This window comes from Neofelis nebulosa, chromosome 4 (assembly GCF_028018385.1).
Source record: "Neofelis nebulosa isolate mNeoNeb1 chromosome 4, mNeoNeb1.pri, whole genome shotgun sequence".
Classification (NCBI taxonomy): domain Eukaryota; kingdom Metazoa; phylum Chordata; class Mammalia; order Carnivora; family Felidae; genus Neofelis; species Neofelis nebulosa.
The window spans coordinates 48,279,280-48,300,565 of NC_080785.1; the positions used below are offsets into that span (position 1 = coordinate 48,279,280).

General features: G+C 50.0%; 2 protein-coding genes across 3 annotated transcripts in view; one reads left to right on the top strand and one right to left on the bottom strand.

Annotated features, from left to right (window-relative positions):
• The window catches only part of SCRN1 (secernin 1), a 60,459-nt gene extending 51,115 nt beyond the window's left edge, over nt 1–9,344 (top strand). For both annotated transcript variants that reach the window (XM_058724718.1, XM_058724719.1), the window contains exons 7-8: nt 5,615–5,795; nt 8,156–9,344. In XM_058724718.1, coding sequence (XP_058580701.1) covers nt 5,615–5,795; nt 8,156–8,314 — 340 coding nt within the window. In that variant the 3' untranslated portion in view covers nt 8,315–9,344. The remainder of the gene's footprint in view (nt 1–5,614; nt 5,796–8,155) is intronic.
• A 6,463-nt stretch (nt 9,345–15,807) lies between these two features.
• The window catches only part of WIPF3 (WAS/WASL interacting protein family member 3), an 85,498-nt gene continuing 80,019 nt past the window's right edge, over nt 15,808–21,286 (bottom strand). Inside the window, exons 10-11 of the mRNA XM_058723551.1 lie at nt 20,105–20,181; nt 15,808–18,075 (exon numbers count right to left, since the gene is read on the bottom strand). Of these exons, the coding sequence (XP_058579534.1) occupies nt 18,052–18,075; nt 20,105–20,181 (101 nt within the window). The 3' untranslated portion in view covers nt 15,808–18,051. The remainder of the gene's footprint in view (nt 18,076–20,104; nt 20,182–21,286) is intronic.

Consider the following 21,286-nt stretch of genomic DNA (forward strand, 5'->3'; position numbering starts at 1 on the left):
GGGCTGGAGCCCGTGAGAGCCGAGCAGGTGCGTCTCTTCCCAACCCTGTGTTCAGTGACGTCACACTGGTAACGTGACACGGGTCACAGTGGGCATGTTCATACCACAGAAGCCGGCAGACGCCATGGATCGGGGCTTATTTTTTTTCAGATACGGTTGCCAAGCCGGCACATCGCCAAGAGGCCCCCACATCTGAGAAAGCCCACAGAAAGTCCACTCGGTGTACAGGATGGAGAAACCAAGAGGGGGAGAAAATTAAAAAATTTTTCCATTTTAAATATTAGAAGGCTGTGTCCCAACCCATTTCTCTCATTGTATGAGGCTGTGGACTTCGGCCCAGGAAACAGAAAATAGGGAAGAAATTCTAGGAAAATGGGATGTTGGGCCTAATTTAACTAGCGGCAAATAGCTGGGGAGTTGCAGGGGACCTGGTGTGTGTGTGTGTGTTTCCTTCTCTTCTCCCAGTGTGCTAAGTTTGAGAGGCTAAGCTGAGTCAACTGAGACTGTTTCATCTGGTTAATTCAAATGTAGTGACGAGCGGCCTGTCTGTTGGTGGAGATAACACTTAACAAACCTTAGACGCGGCCGCGTAGGTAAATACGATCCCTGGTACTGTTCAGGGAACAGCCAGCAGAGACGTACCCAGAGGTGAGGGCCCCGTGTGAAATAGCACCCCCGTCAATTTCACTCTGAATGCGTACAGCACCAGATTCCTCCTCTCTCCTGCCCTTTGACCTCACAACCTTCCAGAGCATCTGGATCCAGCCCGAAGCTCATCCCATGCCCCAAATGTACGAGTTCTCTTTCCCTTTAAAATAGAAAGGCCCTTCACTGATAGGTCCTGCCCTCAGCCAGATGCGGCTGAGATCGTGTGATTAAAGTGACCGACAGTGAAGCTAGAGCGACCCATTCAAGAGACACCTGCAATTGAGAGAAAACTGGTTATTTTGGGTTATTTTGAGCTTGGTTGAACGTTTAGGAGATTCACCCACGCAGGAGCCTTGTGCTGCCCCGCTCTGTGCCAGACTCCCCTCAGTGGATCTGGGGGACTCCAGGGCACGGGATAAGCCTGGCTGAGTGGCTTGGGGAGTTTCTGCACCTTCCTAAGGATAGAGCCATATTTGAGGTCAGAAGTGCCGGCTGGCCACTGATGATAAAATCCCAAAGCACCAAAAGGGTTTTATTTTTCTGCACAGTGTGTATGAAGAACCAACAGAAGGTTAATATAATGGTGTGAGGTCGTGGGCGGAAAACTGACCTCAGTTTAGAAGACCTGAATTTAGTTCTCCATCTGCCACTTACTAGGAATATGCCTTTGGACCCAACACTTAGCTGCTGTGAGCCTCAGTCTTCTCATCTGTAAAATGGGATGGAAATGTTTTCCCTGCCTTGTTCATTGCTGTGTCCCTAGTATCTAGAATGGTGACGGGTACTCAATCATTACTCAACACGTATTTGCGTGTTGTATGGATAGAATAGAAAAGTGAGCGAATAGAAAAATAGGGGTACTAGGAGAACTGAATGCAAGCACTTTGAAAGTTATGACACGCTATAAAACGTCAGGGGTTTCCACAGTAATTATGCTCTCTTGCCAAATGAGAAAACAAATGACAGGGAAACATTTTTTACACTGGCTCGGCGTGTGCGTCACAAGATTCTGGAAGACAAAAGGGACAGATGAGGCCAGGACGCCTCCCAGGGAGCAGGTCTCTGGGCTCGAAGGCTAAGATTCTGCAGACTTCTGAGACAGAGCGTGGGAGAGCACGCTCTGGTCCCTGTCATCAGACCGTGCCTTAGATTTGTCTCAGGGAGAGCTGAGGGTCGTGGTCATACGGTTTCCTTTATGTCGCTCATGGCTTCCTTTGTTTAATTGTCCCTCCTGACGGTGGATTGTCCCTGTAGAGTCGCTCAGCCGGCCTTAAACCTCCTCAGTAACCAGCTGATGGGAGACTCTTTGCCGCCGGAAGCACTTTCCCCTTTTGGGCCTATTAGCCTGTGTTCGTGTCACGGCACACAATGCAGGGGCCGGGTGACCCAGGGTGAATTCCGGGTTAGGTGGCTTCTTTGAACCAGCTTTCTGGAGCCCTCTCAGCTGTGCTTCACGTCAGGGCCATCCCTGGGACACTCTGGAAGGGTTCCACAAGTGTGACAAAGTGTGCCCTGCCCTGTCCCGCTGGCCTGGGAGGGGTGTGCCTTGTGACTCAGATGACAGTTTCAGCTTTGCCGCTGGCTGCATATGTGACCTTGGTCAAGTCATTTAATGTCCGGGTCGTTACTTAGCATACATTTGATGAAGTGGCATTTAAGAAGCTACCATCTGGGCTTTTTTAAAAAAAAGCTTATTTTTGAGAGAGAGAGAGAGAGAGAGAGAGTAAGTGGAGAAGGGGAAGAGAGAGAGAGACGGAGAGAGAGAGAATTTCAAGCAAGCGCCGAACCACCAGCACGGAGCCCGATGCAGGGCTCAAACTCACGAACTGTAAAACATGACCTGAAACGAAGTTGGACGCTTAACCGCCTGAGCCACCCAGGCACCCCCCCTCGATCTGAACTTCAAGTGTGGGAAAATGTCAGAAATTCTCCTCACCTATTTGTATCATTCGTGTGATTTTTTTATAAGGCTTGGTGAGAAATCAGAAGGTTTGGGAACCATCGAGTTACCCACATTCTGCTTTTTTTGGATACATAGGCACAAATAAACCCCGAATTATAATTCCCACATTCAGGTTTAAATAATTATTAGTGTTATTGCAATTTGTTATCAGCAGTAGTTTTTTATTTATTCAGTCTCAAAAACTCTCCCTTTAACCACTTGACAAATCTGTGCTTCATGTTTGTGGCAGTTGAGGGTGCTGACTTCCTTACAGACTTTGGGGGAAAAATCCTTGGAGAGCTTTGGCTGCATTAGAGTATTATGGAAATCCCATCGTATTTGTTATTTATTTTGAGAAAGAAAACTGATAGATGGGATAACTAGTAAACATATGGTACTTTCTTGCTTTAGAAAAGCCACTGGGCACCTTTATTGAGGTGGAGTGGGTTGGCAGTTCCATCAACTGGAATGTTCTGATTTTTACTACACTGTTATCCTATGTATTGGATGCAAAAGACCATGACTGTGCTTAGCATGAACTTCTTGTTTTTAATGTTTATTTTTGAGAGAGAGAGCGCGCAGGGGAGGGCCAGAGAGAGAGAGAGGTGGACAGAGGATCCGAGAGAGACAGAGAGAGAGAGAGCGCGCAGGGGAGGGCCAGAGAGAGAGAGAGGTGGACAGAGGATCCGAGAGAGAAAGAGAGAGAGAGAGCATGCAGGGGAGGGCCAGAGAGAGAGAGAGAAGTGGACAAGGGATCTGAAGCTGTGTTGACAGCAACGAGCCCAATGTGGGGCTCGAACTCACGAACCGTAAGATCATGACCTGAGCCAAAGTCACGCTCAACCGACTGAGCCACCCAAGCACCCCAGCATGAACGTCTTGAAGTCAGAGTCACAAGTTCATGAACTGCATGACATACAAATAGAAATTTATAGGTTTGGAAGCTGGAAGGGAACTTCGAGATCATTTTAGTCCCAATCAGAGACAGGGAGCACGAGTGCCCCCACAGCTGGTCAGAGTAGAGAGGAGTCGCATACCCTCATTCTGAGGCCCAGCCCAGTGCCCCGCCGCTGCTGTCATGAGTCAGGCAGATCTGGGATCCATGCTCAGCCCGACGAGTGATACCAGACTGTGCCCCTCCTGGCCCCCCAGAACCGTGGTTCTCGCCCACGGGGCCACCGTGTCAGAATGGTCCTGAGATGTAAAGTAACGCCCTCCTAGTGACTGAGCCTGGCCACCTCATTGCCCAGCGTAAGCCTGTGGAGGTCACGACTCTGACCCTTTCTGGCCACGGCACAGACCCTGCGGCCCAGAAGACGTGAACTGTGTGGGCTTGGGGCTGCACAGCAGGAGCCTCAGAGCCAGGGTCCCACAGAAGGGTCTCTGCGCCGGGCCAGGAGGCTGCAGATTAACGTCTGCTGGCAGGCGGCACGATGGGCGCCGACTTTTCAGGAACCCCTTGTGCTATCGGGTTCTGAAGGATGGGATGCTTGCCTCCTGTGAGGCCGCTGTGTTGTAAGAGACCAGAAGGCCCCAGAAGCCATGTCTGTGCCGGACTCTTTGCTCCCCCCCGTTTTCCTCCCGCTTCCCCACCCTTCCCGGTCTGTTACCCTTCTCCTGGGACCCCTCACCCTGCAGCCCTTTTGCAGAATCAACTGAATGACTAATTGGATGATGCAGCATTGTATTGAGCATTCAGTAGAAGGGCCAACGACCCGTGGATGTTCAAGAGGCTGTAGGAGGTGGCACTTCGTGGTCCCTCTATGAAAGGCAGCCCCCCCATGTCCTGGGGAGGGAGGGTCCATGAACAGGGTACCTGGTGCCCATCCTTAACCAGGCCCACCCCACTTCCCCAGCTTGGAGTATGAAGGTCTCGCTGCTTGTAATAATCAAATCAACTTAGCCTGAGCCCGGTCTTGCAGAGTGAGTTCTGTGTCTTGACTCTCTTGAGCCCTCTTTCCCGTGACCTCCTCAGGGAACTAACCTAAGAGGTTACTTCTCATGACAGGTCTCCCCCGCTATCCGCAAGTTCTTTTTCTGCCACGTCCCTTTTACGAAAGACGTGCGTTAGTACAGTACCTGTTTTCACTAACTGAAAGAAATCCCAAGAGGCTTCTCGCTCTTATGAAATGGTAACTGCTTCTTTGCTCTGTACCATTTTGGCTTACGAGAAGTTTCATAGAACATTCTACCTCCAGATAGCGGGCGTGGGGCGGTGGGGGGGGGGGCGCTTCAGATGGGGGAAGAGCCCGTCCTGTTGTCCCTGTAGCCCTGCTCCTCAGACTTGGTCTATCGCCAATCCCCTGGGGACCTTGTTGACGCGCACATCCTGATTCAGCAGGATGGGGGCGGGGCCTGAGGGTGATGCCGAAGCCCCGGGTTCAAGGACACAATTCGGGGAGCCAGGGTCCCCGGTTCCCAGTTCTTTTCAGACTGTGGCACACCTGAACGTGTTTGTGTGGCACACTGGCAGGGCTTCCCCGGCCGCCTCGAGCCCCGCCACCTCAGGGCTGAAGGAGTCAATATCCCAGCTCACTGCTAACCCACTCGAAGCATGGTGGCCAGGGCACGGGCGTAGAGGAGAGAAAATAACCCGGCTCCGACCCGTACACCTGGGGGCGTGTTTGTAGCCCTCTCTCTCCTATTGTTATTGCAGGTGCTGCCCCAGGGTAGAGAAAGGCAGACGCCTTTCAGCCTAGATGGATGGCCCCTTGCACCCTTTTCTCCAAACGCCACGCGTCCGTTCGCCTTACTTTGTACAGCCGAAAGGGGCCTCCCAAACGTTCTTCCAGGAACACAGCAAGTCTGTTTTGATGTCTCCTTGCTGCTCATAGAAGAACTTGCAGCTGGCAAATGACAGCTTTACTAAAATATTTACTAAAATATGCAGTTGTGTCTGTCTCGGCCCCCACCCGCCAGCCGCCGGGAGCTGGCTCAGGAAGCGATGGCCTAATGAAAGGACAGCCTCTGATGTCCTCACGCCTCAAGCTCAGTTGGGCTGAAGCACCTCTCCTTTCCCTCCAGGTCCATATTCAAGCCCTTCATCTTTGTGGATGATGTGAAACTTGTCCCCAAAGCACAATCTCCCTGTTTTGGGGACGACGACCCTGCCAAAAAGGAGCCTCGGTTCCAGGAGAAGCCAGATCGCCGGCACGAGCTCTACAAGGCCCACCAGTGGGCACGCGCTGTCATCGAAAGTGACCAGGTGAGCCTAGGGGTGGGCTGGCAGAGGGGGGCGCGGTCTGCGCTTGAGGAGGCAGGAGGGCGTTAATCCCGCACATCGTTTCCCTCCTCGCCAGTACGCCTCCGTCCAGAAACCCGGGGACCTGAGGCCTGCCGAGAAGGCTGCTGTTCACTTTTCCGGCCAGTCCCCTGAAACCTAACGAAATGAAGCTTCCACGTCTAATGTTGTCCTAGAACTCAGTGGGCTGGGAATATCCCTCTTTCATTTACTGTTTCCCTGGGGATGTTCCCTGGGAATAATAGATGTGTGCAGTTCTGGTGGGGGTAACTGCTTTCCTGCTGTCTAAAATTCTTTGTGTACTTTTGGGGGTAAAACGTTGGTACGAGATGGCAATACCTTAAAGACGCAATCATGTGTTGTTTAAAAAAAAAAGTAATCCTTCAAAAAAGTTCTGTAGACAGACGGGGGGGGGGGGCGGTGGTGCACAGTAGTGCAAATGTCCTTATGCCACTGACCTCGTACACCTAAAAATGGCTGCAATGGCAAACGTTGTGTTATGTGTATGTTACTATAATTTTAAAAGAGTTTTTCAAAAAAGATTCTCAAAGTCCTAGTTTTTTAAATTGAATTCAATTTTTATCTGAGAGAGTGTGTACACGAGCAGGGGAGAGGGAGAAAGAGAGAGAGAACCTCAAGCAGGCTCCACACTCAGCTTGGAGCCCTCCACAGGACTTGATCCCACGACCCTGGGATCATGAGCCAAAATCAAGAGTTGGACGCTCAACCGACTGAGCCACCCAGACGCCCCAGGTTCCTAGTTTTTAAAAAAAGTTATTCTCCAAGGTGCAGCTCACCCGCCCCTCCCCGCAAAGCTTTGGCAAATAAAGTTACAAGACATCAATTCAAACGAGACCTACACCCAGTATATGCCCACAGCAGCCACTAGTGATGGGTTGCGTATAAAATCCAAGACTCCGTTTTGCTGAAGGGAAGGGGAAGGAACGTGGCAGTTAGACGCCCATCTGCTTCCCAAGCATGTATTTGCCAACTTGCAACGAGTCTAGTTTGTCCTGAAGAAAGGGACACCTTGTAGGGAAATTGGCGTTTGCATTTGCGTGGACTGGGTGAGCTTTTTTTCTTGTGCTTGGCATGGTGGACTATATAAAAAGCATAGAAAGAAGGGTGCCATCAGCAGTAAACCCAAGGGATTTCAGAAAGCATCTCAGAGAAGGGCAGTCTCACCATCCAAAGGCTTTGCACTTCCGTGCCACAGAAATGTCCATTTTGACATGTCAGAGTCACCTGGTGTTTTCACCTCCGTCTTCCCTGCTGGATGTTTCCGTGGAACCGTGAGTGCTTCCGCTCCACTGCACTGACTTTTGTCCGGGGCTGTCTATTGCGGTTCCCAGCAGTGCCTGTCTTCCAGGTGGATGACAGTAAGCCCGGAGTGAAAATGCCACTCGGTGCGTCGTTTTGGGGCTCTCTGGCAACTAGAAGGTGGAGGGAGAGAGGGGCGTGTGTTTGAGCCCTTCTGCACAAAATGCCACGGAGATGAGACGGACGAGGGTGGGTGGGCTCTGACATTGAGACATGACCGTTGCTTTGCGTCAAGGCCGTGTTAGGAAGTGGGGGACGGCTGCTGACGGCGGCTTCTCCATTCTGGGACTAACTGGGCAAATGGAAGCTTTTCACTGTCACACACTCTAAGCGAGTGGAAGAAGCAATCTCAGCAGCTCAGAAGAAAGTACGTCGGGCGACGGACACGGCACGTGTTTATTCACTGATCGTTTGTCCATTCAGCAAACATTTACTGGGGGTGCCTCCTGTGTCCCATGCCTCTTGTGTCCCAGGCGTTGAAGCCTGGTGATGAGCCCAGTTCTCACTCCCGGGAGATCATGGTCTAATGGGGGACACGGGCAAATAGACAGACCCTTATAGGACAGGAAGAGAACAACCACGGCAGAAGTAAAGGCATGGACAGGGAGCCCAGAGGAAAGGTTCAAAGAGGCCCGGAGATGGGTGCGTGTTGACCAAGTGCCGAGGAAGGGCAAGGTGGAGTATCATGGGTTGGAAGAATGCAGTTAATTCAGTTTGGCTAAAGAGAAAGGGAGACTTTGGGGGGCCTGGCAGGAGGTGAGGCAAGCAAGAGCCTCGTACTCAGGTTACAAAAGGCCTTTCCTGAATATCACTCAAGAGTCTGGATTTTATCCTAAAGGCAGTGAGGAGGTAGGTATGCCAAGCAGAGCAGTACCATAACCGCACTGGCATTCTAGAATGATCCCTGCGGCAGCCCTGGGGAAACAGATCGAATGGGGTGGGTAGGCCCCTGAGAGGCTTTCTTGTCCATCGTAGTGACTCTCGCTGTTCCCGCCCTTCCTCAGGAGCAAGGTCGCAAGCTGAGGAAGACCATGCTGGAACTAGAGAAGCAAGGCCTGGAAGCCATGGAAGAAATTCTGACCAGCTCTGACCCTCTGGACCCCACTGAAGTGGGGGATCTTTTCTATGACTGTGTTGACACTGAGATTAAGTTCTTTAAGTGAAGTAAGCATTCCCTCTCCTCTCCCCTTCTTATTTAAACGTTCCCACCTTACTAAATTACCAGCAAAACAAACCACTCTCCTGTTTGAGTAAAACGAGAAAGTTCAGACGTGTGAAAGTCACACTCTTGTGTTCTGCCCTGAATCCCAGCAACGTCCCCTTCTTCTACAACGTAGCTCCCCCTTTGCAGTGTAACGTGTATCCATTTGCCTGTCTTTCGATTGTGTGACTACTTGTGGATGTTCAGCTGCTATCGTTGTATTTCAGTGACCGTGGACACACTAGCCTTCTCACGGAGGACGAGCATTTGTCAGGCCTTCACGGGGGCTCCACAGTGCTGGGTGTGCAAGAAAAGCAAAATCTATTGAAGTCTTAGTCTTTCTTTCAGTAATGGTTCCTTTCAGGTTACCAAAAGGCCCGGGGCTTTTGTGTGTGAACTTGAGGGGGAAGCTTCCCGGCCTCCCCTTCACACGAGTGCAAGCCCGTCGTGCAGAACGTCTGCAGATGTGTCTGCTGAAGGACACAACCAATGGGAAGGAACAAAGGGGGCTCCTCTCTAGTCGCAGCTCATCCTGATTCTCTTGGTTCTAAGGGGCCTGTCCTCTGTCTGCTGCGCTTGTGCGCAGTGGACCCACAGACGGCTCCTGAGCACGGGAGAGCTGGTTAGCGGAGTTAGCTAGAACTGCCCGTGTTGGAGATTCCGAGGCAGCCATGCGCGTGGCCTCCCCACATCCCCACGTGGCTCTCCCCAAAGGCCCGAGGCTCTCGCAGTACAGTAGCACGCCCACCCCTTGGCCTTGCGTAGAAACGATTTCGGGCCTGGTTATGGCCATCTACTCCGGGATTAATTAAATGGCCCTGTGGCATGGTTCTCCCCCCCCCCCCCCCCCACAAAGCTGCGTATCTCTCCAGCTAATGAGGGAGAGAAAAGGAGAGACCGTTGGCTGTTCAGATGCTAGTTAAAGTAGCTGGAATCCGAGCAGCGACTACATTATCTCAGCGGAGACTTTAATTAAACTGATTTGTTTCCAGTGTCGCGTTCACACGAAGTATTTGACTTACCACCAGAGCACAGAAGAGCATGTGAGGAAGACCAGATGGGCCGGGCATCGGGGAGACAGAGGGCAAGGAGGTGGCAGATGGAGGCAGAAGCAGGTCGCCGCAGGGTAGCGATCCAACCCCCAGCCTTCCTGCCCGGCTTGTTATATCCCACGAGGCTGTGTACGATGCACCTGGCTCTCCCTGGCCCTCCCTTTGTTCCTCGTGCCCCGTGACCTGGTAGCTGCCCTCACGGCGAAGGCAGCCGCGGGGGCAAGGGTAGGGGGGCTCCCCTCCAGCTAGCGAAACTCTCACCCACTCCAGAGATGGACAGGGGGCAGAGATGACGAAGGGACGTATATGCGGGTCAGCAGCTCCTGGGAGAAGGGCAGCCCCACTATTCCAGCCTCACCCCCACCGCTGGGGCCCCGTCGTGCTCCGTCACTGGTAGGAATTTGCAAGTGGAAATACTGGGAGTGTCAGTAATCTTCAAAGTGACCTTGGGTTCGGGATTCTGCACCGACAGCGGTGCACGACAGGCAATAAGGGCCGGAGGGGACGTGGGTCTCACACACAGATGCGGACACGGAGGGTCACGGGTTTTATCGGGACACAGCTGGTTTCTCTACCAGCTCCCCTCCAAGGGTGTAGGTATAAAGGCACCACGAGCTTTTGGTCCGGCAGTTTTGTGAGTTCTGTACGTAAAATCACAGACGACGAGCGGTGGGAGATGGGAGGGACGTTTGAGAGCTGACAGGGTCAACAGGGCCATTCGTGGCGGCTCATAGCTGCTGTGACCCAGTCAGGGCTTTCACGGGTGACGAACTCAGGGTCTTCTGGTAGATGGAGCAGCCATTCTCAGAGCATCTGTCTACAGGTGCTAAGTTGGGGGAGGGGGAGGTTTGGAGGTGACGTTTTCGGTGCCTCACCCCGCCCAAGTCCACCTGCTAGGTGGTTATTTAAAACAAGGGGATGTGTTAAGCCACTCTAAGATTTCACCAGGTGGTTTCACCTCTACCTATTATAGAAACATTTCATCGGACCTGACGTGCTTGAGATACCCAAGGTGATTTGGGGTTTACCAAAAGAGGTCTGGTGAGAATAAATTACACGGGGGTCTGCTTTCATTATTATGGGCCAAACATTATTGTGGGCCAGCCAGTCTATGCGATTTCCTAACCGCCATGAAGTGGGAAATACAATGGCTGCTTCTCTTAGGGGACACTGACCTTTGTCCAGCATCTCAAAGAAGGGCCAACCCTAAATGAGAATTGTCTGGGGTAATGGTGTGCATCACAATTGTGGTGCCCCAGTCTTGGGCCACCATGGGCCATGGCAGCCCTCCATGGCTAGGCCGGGCAAGAAGTTCAACAGAGGCTGGGACACTTCTGTCAGGCACAGAGGGGGTCTATGTACAGTCAAACCCCCAATAATAGCGTGGGTGAATTCTTTGCGCATTTGGGCAGTGTGGAGAAAGACGAGAAGAGAGTAGAGAATCTGTTGATGTGGCTGGACCCCCTTCTAGTGACTTCTTTCTACTTACGTCCACCGCTTGAAATTCGTTCTTGGATTTTGAACAGGCTGTTGGGGGAAGGTATGTGTCTTTTTAAATTCTCCAAACAGACCCTGCTTTTGAAAAATGCTTATCATTACATGGATGAATTCTTGACCAGGGATTGCTTTTCTAAAGGCAATATGGAGAAAATGAATATTCAAGAGGAACTAAGAAAACAATGGTTAAAGGTCAGTGTGTAAATAGCTTCCTGAAAGAACCATTTGTGTGTCCCTTAAGACTTGGACGGGGGAGGTGTGCGTGCTTTGTGCAGCAAGAAGACATGGCTGTAAAGGATGGAATTTCTCCCCCAATCCCATGCCCCGTAACCAACCATAAGCCGCTTAGTCTTGTCTAGTAGATGGCATTGCCGTAGATGAAGACAGCCCTCATCCTCTAAGGGAGCAGAGGCTCCAGTAAAAGTAAATTAGCGAAGCAGAGGTAGTACTCTTCCTTCTTGGAGGTGGTTTGGAACTTTCAGTAGAATAAGCATATACTTGAAATTCTGGTGATTCTTTAGTGCCCAATAACATAAGACACAGTGTTCTTATTAGACGGTCTTCCTTACAAGCTAACAGAGCAGGTGTGTGCCTAGTAGATACTAGCAGTGAAGTTCCTTCACTATTGGGTGAATTGCTAGGTATAAAAAAAGGAATTGCCAACCAGGCAAACTACTTTGCTCCCTAACTTATGTCATCCCGCACTGGTACAGGTGTCACACAGCTCTGGCCGGCCCCAGCAGGGAAGCCGGGTGGGACCAATGTGTCTGCTATGAAACCACTCACTGCATCCTTGACTAAAGAACAGTCAAGTCATTTGTCGGGAGGTCTTCAGCTGAGCTCGCAGGTTTAGGAAGGAAGCACACGGAGGAAGGAGGGAGGGGGGGAGCCCCCCTGGCTGGCCGTTCCCGAACGGAGGGGGTGGGGTGGCAGGTCACATGCATCTGCTGTCCCAGGACCACCCTGTGCCTCCCTGTGGCTGTGGCGTTTCATTCTGCACGGTCCCAAGCCCCAGCTCTCCTCCTACGGTTTGTGCCAAACGTGCCGTATCTGACCGACTCCCAACATTCCGAGATGTCACCTGCAGATTTCTCATGGGAATGCACTACGTATGTGTTTGCAATCGTGCTGTGAGAAGTTCCATGTGTGAGCTGGAAAATGCTATTGGCAGGGAATACTAACAAAGAAAATCTTTCTGTTTCCTGCAGTGGGAACCGACCGTGTAGTCTTAACAGCCTTTTGTACAAATATCAACAAACCAGATAACTTCCCTATCCAGTGCTTGCCCTTGGAATTGTCTCTAAATACATCAAGCATACAATAAAAAAAAAAAAATACTGAAATTAATGTCCTTGTGTTTCATGAATAAATGTGGGCATTGGTCACAAAAGAGAAAAATGTATGAAGGGGGATGTGTTTTTCTGACCGGACTCGTCATCAAACCCAGTCAGCTCAGTGTTTCCAACATGGTATACCGTTTGGTGAGTAACTTCACTCTTTGCAAATAAACACAAAAGCACAACCCATCGGGTTGGCTACCATCAAAAAGCAGAAAATAAGTGTCGCTGAGGATGCTCAGACATCGGAACCCTGTATGGTACTGGTGGCCGTAAAAAATGGTGCAACCGCTGTGGAAAGCAGTATGGCAGTTCCTCAAAGAATCGGAAAAATGGGATTAGCATATAACCAAGCAATTCTGCTTCTGGGCATATGCCCCAAAGAACTGAAATCCGGGTCTGAGGTACTCTTACGCCCGTGTTCACAGCAGCAACATTACGTCCAGTAGCCACGGTGTGGAAGCAATGCGAGTATCCACTGAGATTATTCTGAGTGAAACAAGCCAGTGTCAAAAAGGCAAACATTGGGGCGCCTGGGTGGCTCAGTCGGTTGAGCGGCCGACTTCGGCTCAGGTCGTGATCTCGCGGTCCGTGAGTTCGAGCCCCGCGTCGGGCTCTGTGCTGACGGCTCGGAGCCTGGAGCCTGTTTCGGATTATGTGTCTCCCTCTCTCTGCCCCTCCCCCGTTCATGCTCTGTCTCTCTCTGTCTCAAAAATAAATAAACGTTAAAAAAAAAAAAAGAAGGCAAATATCGTATGATTCCACTTACGTGAGGTCCCAAGAGCAGTTAACTCACAGAGCCAGGAAGTAGAAGGGCGGCTGCCAGGGCCTGGGGGGGCTGGAGAATGAGGATTGTTGTCTGAGAGGTAGAGTGTTTTAGTGTAATTTAGTTTAGTTTTTTTTTTTTAAGGTTATTTATTTATTTTGAGAGACAATATGAACAGGGGAGGGGCAGAGAGAGAGGGAGAGAGAGAATCCCAAGCTCTGTCAGTGCCGAGCCCGCTGCAGGGCACGGTCTCACGAACCATGAGATCATGACCTGAGCTGAGATCAAAAGCTGGACGCTTAACCGACTGAGTCCCCCCCAGGCGTCCCTGAGCTGTGCACTTAAACGTGGTTATGGCGGTAAGTTTCCCTGACGCGTATTTTACCACAATTCAACAAAACCACACTAGAAACAGAAGTCGAGCTCGTTAGAACGGCTGCCGCCTTCTGTGCCGAGCATCTTCAAGGCTAAAGCCAGAGCAGCCCCGAAAGAGGAAACAATGCCACGTAAGAGGAAGGCCAGCTCTCTCCACTCTTGTGACCTAGAAATGCCAGGTTGCTTCCATGATTTGGTCTCCGCCGTGACAGGCAAAAAGCAACTGAGTGTCTTGTTTGTGAAAATAGGACTTAGTCACGGTCACAAGGTGACCTGTGTCAAGGTCAGAGTAGATGACTGCCTCGTTGATACGACAAGGGACTGCTGGCTCTTTAACCTGTATCTCCAACTCTCGTCTTCCCCACAAACGCGACATTGTCCTGCAAAGCTCCAAGGTGACAGAGCACGTATTAGTTTGCTAAGGCTGCTGTAATAAAGCCATCACGAACCGGGTGGCTTAAACAACAGAAGTTTATTGTCCCACAGTTCTGGAGGTGAGAGACCCAAAACCCGGGTGTCGGTGAGGGTGGGGTTCCCTCGGAGGGCTGTGAGGGGGAATCTGTCCTGTGCCTCCACCCTGGCTTCTGGGGGTTTGCTGGGGGTCATTTGGCATTTCTTGGCCTTGCCCCAGTCTCCGTCTTTGTCTTCACACAGCGTTTCTCCCAGTGTATGTGTCTGTGTCCACGTTGCTGTTATTACAAGGACACCGCTCATACTGGATTAGGGCCCGCCCTGCTTCGGTACCCCCTTATCTTCAGTAGCTACATCTGCTACCTGATTCCCCCATCAATACCAGAGATGAGGGAGCGAGGACTCCTCCATATGGATTTCTGGAAGACATCATTCAACCTATAACAGAACAGGTTGATGAAGGACGCCCAAAACTCTGGGACGTGGTGTAAGAATTCAGATCTCACTTCTGGAGTCCACAGCCCTTCCTATGAAGCTGCTTCCCTCACCCTTCTAGGTACCACCTTTCCCACCCTTAAGTCTATCAGAGGTGCCTAAAACGACAGCTTTTTCACCTCTGCAGCCCATGGCTTTGAAGTTCATCATCCCCTTTGTCAAGTCTCTTCGGCCACTGCTTTCCTTCTCTACTCACCCTGGCCCTTTGGGTCATTAAAGGGCTTATCTCTACCTCTACTAATAAGAGGGCAGATAAAACAAGTCAGGTCCTTAACTAATTTGGATGCAAAGTGTGTGTAGCCGCTAGCTTTGAAATTCGCTTCCAGATGAGATTTATTCCGGGAACGTCTATGAATTCTAACGACTGCGCTCTCCTTGTTATCCAACGGCAGAGCCAGTGGAGTGTGGTCTTTGAGCTTCTTTGCTACCATCTAAGCCGAAGGGCTGGGGTGTGGGTAGCCAGTGACGGCTCTGTTTGTGACTCGGCATGTAATGAGCCCACTGCTTTTACCCTAGAGCTGGGCTGTGCCGGTACCTGGGTCTCTTGGGACCCAGGGGTTAAGGGCTTGTCTAGGTCTAACTTCACTTCACCACTGTATGCTTAGGTACCTATTTGTGCCCCCATTTTACAGGTGAGGAAACTAAGGGGCAGACGGGGTCACATAACTTACATCCTCCAACTCGTAACAGGCAAAATAGACTCAGATCTCTGGCCCCAGGCCAGCTTACCTAGCAGGTGAACCGCATCTCCTCTGTGCCACAGGCCCCCTGAAAACACCACAGGGCACATCAAGGTGACACTGCCTCGTAAAGATTCTGCGAGGGGTTTGTGAAGTTGGGGGCAGGCACGAAGTGCACTTAAGAGCAAAAGTGGTTTCGTTTTGACACGAATCAGAGGAATTCCATAAGCAACGGTCTCTGCCCATTTTATATTAATAAAACAATACAGCGTTACCGATTTTTTTGGGAAATGTATTTGAAGGGCACCTCGTGGCTCAGTCAGTTAAGCGTCCGACTCTTGATTTTGGCTCAGGTCACCATCTCACGGTTCGTGAGATCGATCGAGCCCTGCGTTGGGCTCTGTGCTGTCAGCTCAGAGCCTGCTTGTTATTCTCTCTCTCTCTCTCTCTCTCTCTCTCTCTCTGCTGCTCCCCTGCTCATGCTTGCGCTCTCCACTTCAAAATAAATAAGCAGTGTTTTTTTTTTTTTTTTTTTTTTTTAAAAAGGGAAAATATATTTGAGAAAGATTTTCCCTTGGTTGCTTTTCCCAAATACCCATCCGTTCCATTGAGCCACAAAAGCTAGGAAAACACCATGTCGTAGGTTAGTGAAAAGCGTCAGCTCAGAACAGAAAGGCCCCATTTTGGACACAACATGTTGCAGCAGGTGTTGGTTCCCCGTGTGAGTATCTCCCGTTCCCTGCCATTCTTAGAATAGAAGCCCTTCTAACCCTTAAAAATGGTTGGCCTAGATTGGTACTGGTGTCCCTCAACGGGTTTTAACAAGGACACGAGCAGAAGCATTTCCACTTATTAAAGTTTATTAGGTACAAAGAAAGGAGTCTGTGGAGGGCACATCAATAAATACAAAATACATATGAAACACGGGGTGGGGTGGGGCACAGGCGACAGTGTTAGCGAGACGCTTGAGAGCAGTGAGGGTGCTGTGATTCGTCGTCGCCTCTGCAAAAGTTTACGGTCAAGGGGCTTAACCTGTCCTGCCAGAGGCAGGCACCACGTGAGTTCGAAGGGTGTGAAATTCAGTGATAGGTCTCGAGGAGAGGTGTGATGCCAGATTCCTGAGATTTCTCCCTAATTGCAATTTTTGGTTTCTGCTCATCCCTTCCCTCTGTCCTTGATGGCTTTATTTTTCATTTCTGTCCCAGTGGCGTGGAACATGAGTGTATAAACACCTCATCAGGGCAGTCAGTCTACTCTGAAGGTGGAATTGTCTTTGTCTTTGGCCTTCTTAATCGTGATCATTAAAACCCTTGTAATTATTTTACGCAACCGGGAGGGAGACGGAGGGGATGCCGTTATAATAAAGAAATTCTGACCTTTTGGAAAGCTTCCGGAGCCAGTAAAACAAATCGGCTATGCCCAGAGCCAATGACCTGCAAAAGCTGCTTTTCCATTGATTTAGCAGTTACAGTTTGGCATGATTGATTCCCCAGAGAAGGGCACTTGACCTTGTTCAGTTGTAGGACGCCATCTTACTCTTTACTCTGGACAACAGCTGAGTGTATGCACTCACGTCTGCCAAAACCCTCCTCACCGGAAACCTCTTTTGGATGGCTTGGTCTGGGCACGCTGTCCTTCAGGTGTGAGCACCTGAGAGGGTTGTTCTAAAGGACATTAATTTTTCCACTGCTCTGCCCGCCTCTCCTTCTCGATTTCCTTTCATCTCCACCTGTTTTGAGCACAGACCCCGGGGTCAGTCTGTTTCCTTCTATGTTCTGTCCTTCTTCTGGTATAGCTTCCCCTCCAAGGACAGGGGGCATTTGGGGGTCAGGTGCAAGCAAAAACACACTTCTGTTCTCTTCCCAGCTCAAGAAAAAGGGTGCGAGAACAGCAGTCAGAGCCCGTCCAGACCAGTTCTATATTCGGGGGCTGCTGTACTTCCACCCTTCTCCCCCACAGAGAAGTGCCTGCGGCAGGGAAGGGGGGATTTGCTCTCAGACCAGTCAGGTCCTCTTGAGCTCAGAAGGGAGCTGAAGAAGGGAAGGGAAGCCTGGCGGGTGCTTCCAGGGTCCCTAAGGGTGGGGGTGAGGCACCAGGTATGTGAGGCAGATATTTGCTAATATGCTTCGGTCTATACTTTCTCGTGTCATATTTTCCGTGGAAATCCTGCTCCCGGGGCGAAAGATAAAAAAACAAAAACATCTCTGAGATAGACTTTGTAACTGACTATAATAAGGAGTCACATATGTTTCCAACTTGCAGAAAAAAATACCAAAATCTCATAAATCTCGCCTTACCCTGGCTGCCAGGACTGGGGCTAGGGGCTTCGTGGGACAGGAGGAATGGGAACGTGGGTGAGGAGGGGCACTGTAAACGGTAAAGAGCACTGGCTACTTGTAGGGTCATTCAGTTACAAAAGGGCCCTGTGGTTGGCATTGGAGGGGCCACGCCCACTCTTGCCTTAATTTTGCGTTATATTTACATTAGGCAGAAAAAAAAAAAAAATCCCTGTACTGCAAAACGAAGCGAGACATGGCATCTCGTTCACTGGAGGCTGTGTGGCATTGTCTGGGTGTGGGGATACACTACTCTCTCTGAGCTGCATAATTTATAAGGCATTATTTGGTTTGATTTTGCGGTTTGTACGATGAGAATAAAGAATCATGCCAATAAGAAGCTGTCATGGATACTGCGACTTCGGGACTACTTGCAAACTAAGGAATCTTCTAGAAACGGTTCAGAATCTAGGAAGGGCCAGCCTGCACGCATATTTACAGTCATGGAATGGACACCACGGGGTGGGGACAGGGCTCTGTCTGTACCGACAGATGGATGACAAGATGCGTCTTAGACTGGAGAAACATAATGTGTGTGTGTGTGTTTAAATTACTCAAAAGTCGACTACCATACTGACTTAAAGCCTGTGCAAACTACGTATTTACAATAAATAAATGCTCCACTCTGAGCTTGTGTGTCAACTGAATTACAACTCGAGTGTGGTGAGGACAGACATGTTCTCCTGGGGATGCCCATCTGGCAGTATGGAACCCCAGGTGGCTCACAGGACATGGGCTTCATCTGCCTTCTCACCGGAGGGTCTTTAGAGATAACTGCGGAAAGACAAGAACATTACCAGGTGGACCGAAAAGACGCCTCACACACAAACAACCCACCCTGGGACTGGGCACCAAAGCCTTTCTGCATCCACGTAAGGCTGCCAGGGCCTGATGCGTCATATGCAAGGGGCTGATTTTTACCAAGGGGGTTGTGGGTGGACGCGGGATGAAATGGGACATGTAATTGATGGCAAATGAAGGCTTAATGCCATCTTACAGACATTTATGGGACCAAACACCAGTACCTGGCAGAAACTCAAGAAAAGCAAAGAACTTCTGGGAGATCCCAACACAAGGCAATGGGAAAGAGAGAGGGCCCCAGGCCTTCAGGTTTCCAGCCCAGGTTTCCCACCCTTGCATGGATCACTCAGGCCTCCTAGCCAGAAAAGAAGAGTGCCCCCTGGGACAGTTTGCTTTGTCTACAACCCTGTGATCCCTCCGGGTGATAGCTTTTTGTCTCACTGAAGTGAAAAGGAATTCACACGGTGTCCAGCTAGACGTAAAAGAAGATCATCTTGACTACGGGATGCCCAAGAGAGACTTCACAATCCATCCTGGACTAGACTTTCATGGGCTCTGGTGAGTTAAGTGTGTGCCTGCCATGAGGCCAGAGACGGGGCGCTGCACCATGGTTAATCATTCTGGCTGTGCCTGAGGGTGAGGATAACTCCTATCCTGGTGATTTGAACACACCAGGAAAAGCAGAGAGGTATTGTGGGAGGAGCACCGCACAAGGAGTCAGAAGTCTGGGCATGTGACCTCGGGAAAGTTCCTTAGCCCCTTGGGGCTCAGTTTCCTTGTCTGAAAAAAAAAATGTCATTAAAGGCATCTCTCCAGCTTACATCAGAAGGTACCTAAAAGGATCAAAGGAGATCACATATGCAAGTGATCTGAAAAAATGTAAAGAACTGTATAATGTGGGGGCTATTATTTTGATTATTACTATATTTTTTCTGACCACAAGAGTAATGTATTCTCTGCAGAAACTTCAGAAATTCCAGAAATGCGCTAGGAAGAAAGTAAAAAATCAACTCTCATCTCCCAGAGTGCCTGCCTGTTAATTCTGTGTCTATTCCCTCTGTCTTTTGTCCTATGCATATACGCTTCTCCCTTAACTGCAACCATACACCCAGTTTTGAGCCTGTGATCATTTGAGTGGTTATCACAATTCTTAGACGAGCCGTGGTTGGTTAGAAAAGGGGGTGTTCGTCCTCCTGCAAGGAAATCATCCTGGCATCCAGGACCTTGTTCCCCTTCTCACATCCCTTGCCATGCTGTCCCATGTGGCTGCAGAAGGGGCCAGTTTAACAGGAGGCCACCCTCTTTGCCACACAGAACTGTGAAACAGGAGGAGGCCAAGGCAGGCACTAAATGCTTGTTTGCAAAGTGATAAAGGGCCTTTAATGATGAGACCCTGTTGTGAGCAGTGAGAGATGTCACTTCCGCCCAGGGGCAGGAGATAGTCTGTCCAAGCTGCCTTGCGTGAGAAGGAGGGCATTTTGTCAAAGACTCTTATCCCACAAGAACCTGTCTGGTTCTCTTCCCAGCTTTCCTCTAGCCACCAGGACTTGAACTGTGACTAAATTTGGCCAAAAGAAGCTATTTTGTCAATGGGAGAAAAACCCCAATGGGTGCGCTAAGATACCCTGCGTTCTGTGGACAATACAGAATCTGAATTCAATTGGATACATGTCACAGGGTTTTGTCTCCAGGCTTCTCAAGCCATTGGAACCAGGGAAGAATGAACTGGGGGGGGGGGGGTGAATGGGGGCACTGTTGCAGAATGACTCGCAGGGGGTTCTGGGTTGTCAACCTTGCTTCTGGATGTGATGGGGATTCCCCCTTTCGCTCTTCAGAGCTTGAAACTGTAAGCATTTCATTCTAGCTGCAAAGGTACACCAAATGGTCTTCCCTGAGGAAAAAAGAGTCTGTGCAAAGATGTCAAGTTTCAAGGAGAAAGCACACGCTCAGCATTTCTGGGGGCTCCCGGTTTTTACATTCAGAGACCCGAGGGACGCGTTACCTGAGAATTTCTGCCTTTGATGTCATCCGAGCTCTGCCCTGCCACCTCGGCATGGAGCCAGGGACCAGGTGTCCGGCCTGAAAGAAGAACGATCTCACCGTCTCTTGGCCCGGGGACCGCCGTGCACTACACGGAGAAAACGCAGACTACACGGGCGCTTAGAGCAACAGCAAAGGAATCAAGGGTAACATGAGCCCGTCAACCTGAAACCTTCGGGCTCCTGGCCCTAGACTGCGTTTCCACCCACTGCTTCCATGTCACAGACCGGATGCCCAGGCATCTCGACCAGTCTGCTGGAAGGAGAACCGGTTATTAAGGCCTGTCGTCTAAATGCACATGAGCGCTTCTTAGCTCCAAACGAGCCACCCCCTCCAGACTCGCTCATTTGTCCAGTAGCCCAAATGTGCCAAGCACCGTGCTGGGGTTGGTTAAAAAAAAAAAAAAGGAGTAAAAGGTAAGTATATGCTGAATAAATCAGGCTCCATTCCGTGAGGATCCAACTCGTTCTCTAAAATACACTTTGTTTAAATATTACATGAGTTACACATAAATATATTCTCATTAAAGGTTCAAAGAATATAGGGAAATAGGAAATAAAAACGCAAAACAACCTCAAGTGTGTCTTTGCCTGCCCTCTTTCTCATCCCATTTTCTATCCTGAAGTCACCACTATTTAACGCTTGGTGTTTATCCCGCTAGATTTTTTTTTTTTGGCATTGACTTACATATATGTGTGTATGTGCATATATATGGGTTGGTTTTAAATCCACATTCCCAGGCCTTCCGGGACTTTTCCTGTGAGTCACGTGTTCCAAATGGTGCCCCTGATGCCTCTTTGCTGCATGAAGTACGAGGCTTTTCTGTCCTGCCTCTGTCACAGACTCCGAATTAAACACGCATTGTCCCTCCAAACAATCCAGGCTGCTGTGCTACTTAACAAACAACTGAAAAGCAGAACTACTCATCACAGATCATTTATGGTAGTGAAATACTGATAACACCCTGTGTTCAACAAAACTATTTAGGAAATCCAGGGTTCATAATTTTGGACAGGGTATGAAGGAGCCATTTGAATGTTTACAAAGGCCCAAGTAATTTGGGGTGATGTTTGAAACTTAGGAGAAAAAAAGCAGGCTAGAAATTGTTTAAATAGGATGACCGGAACTATTTTAAAAATGGAAA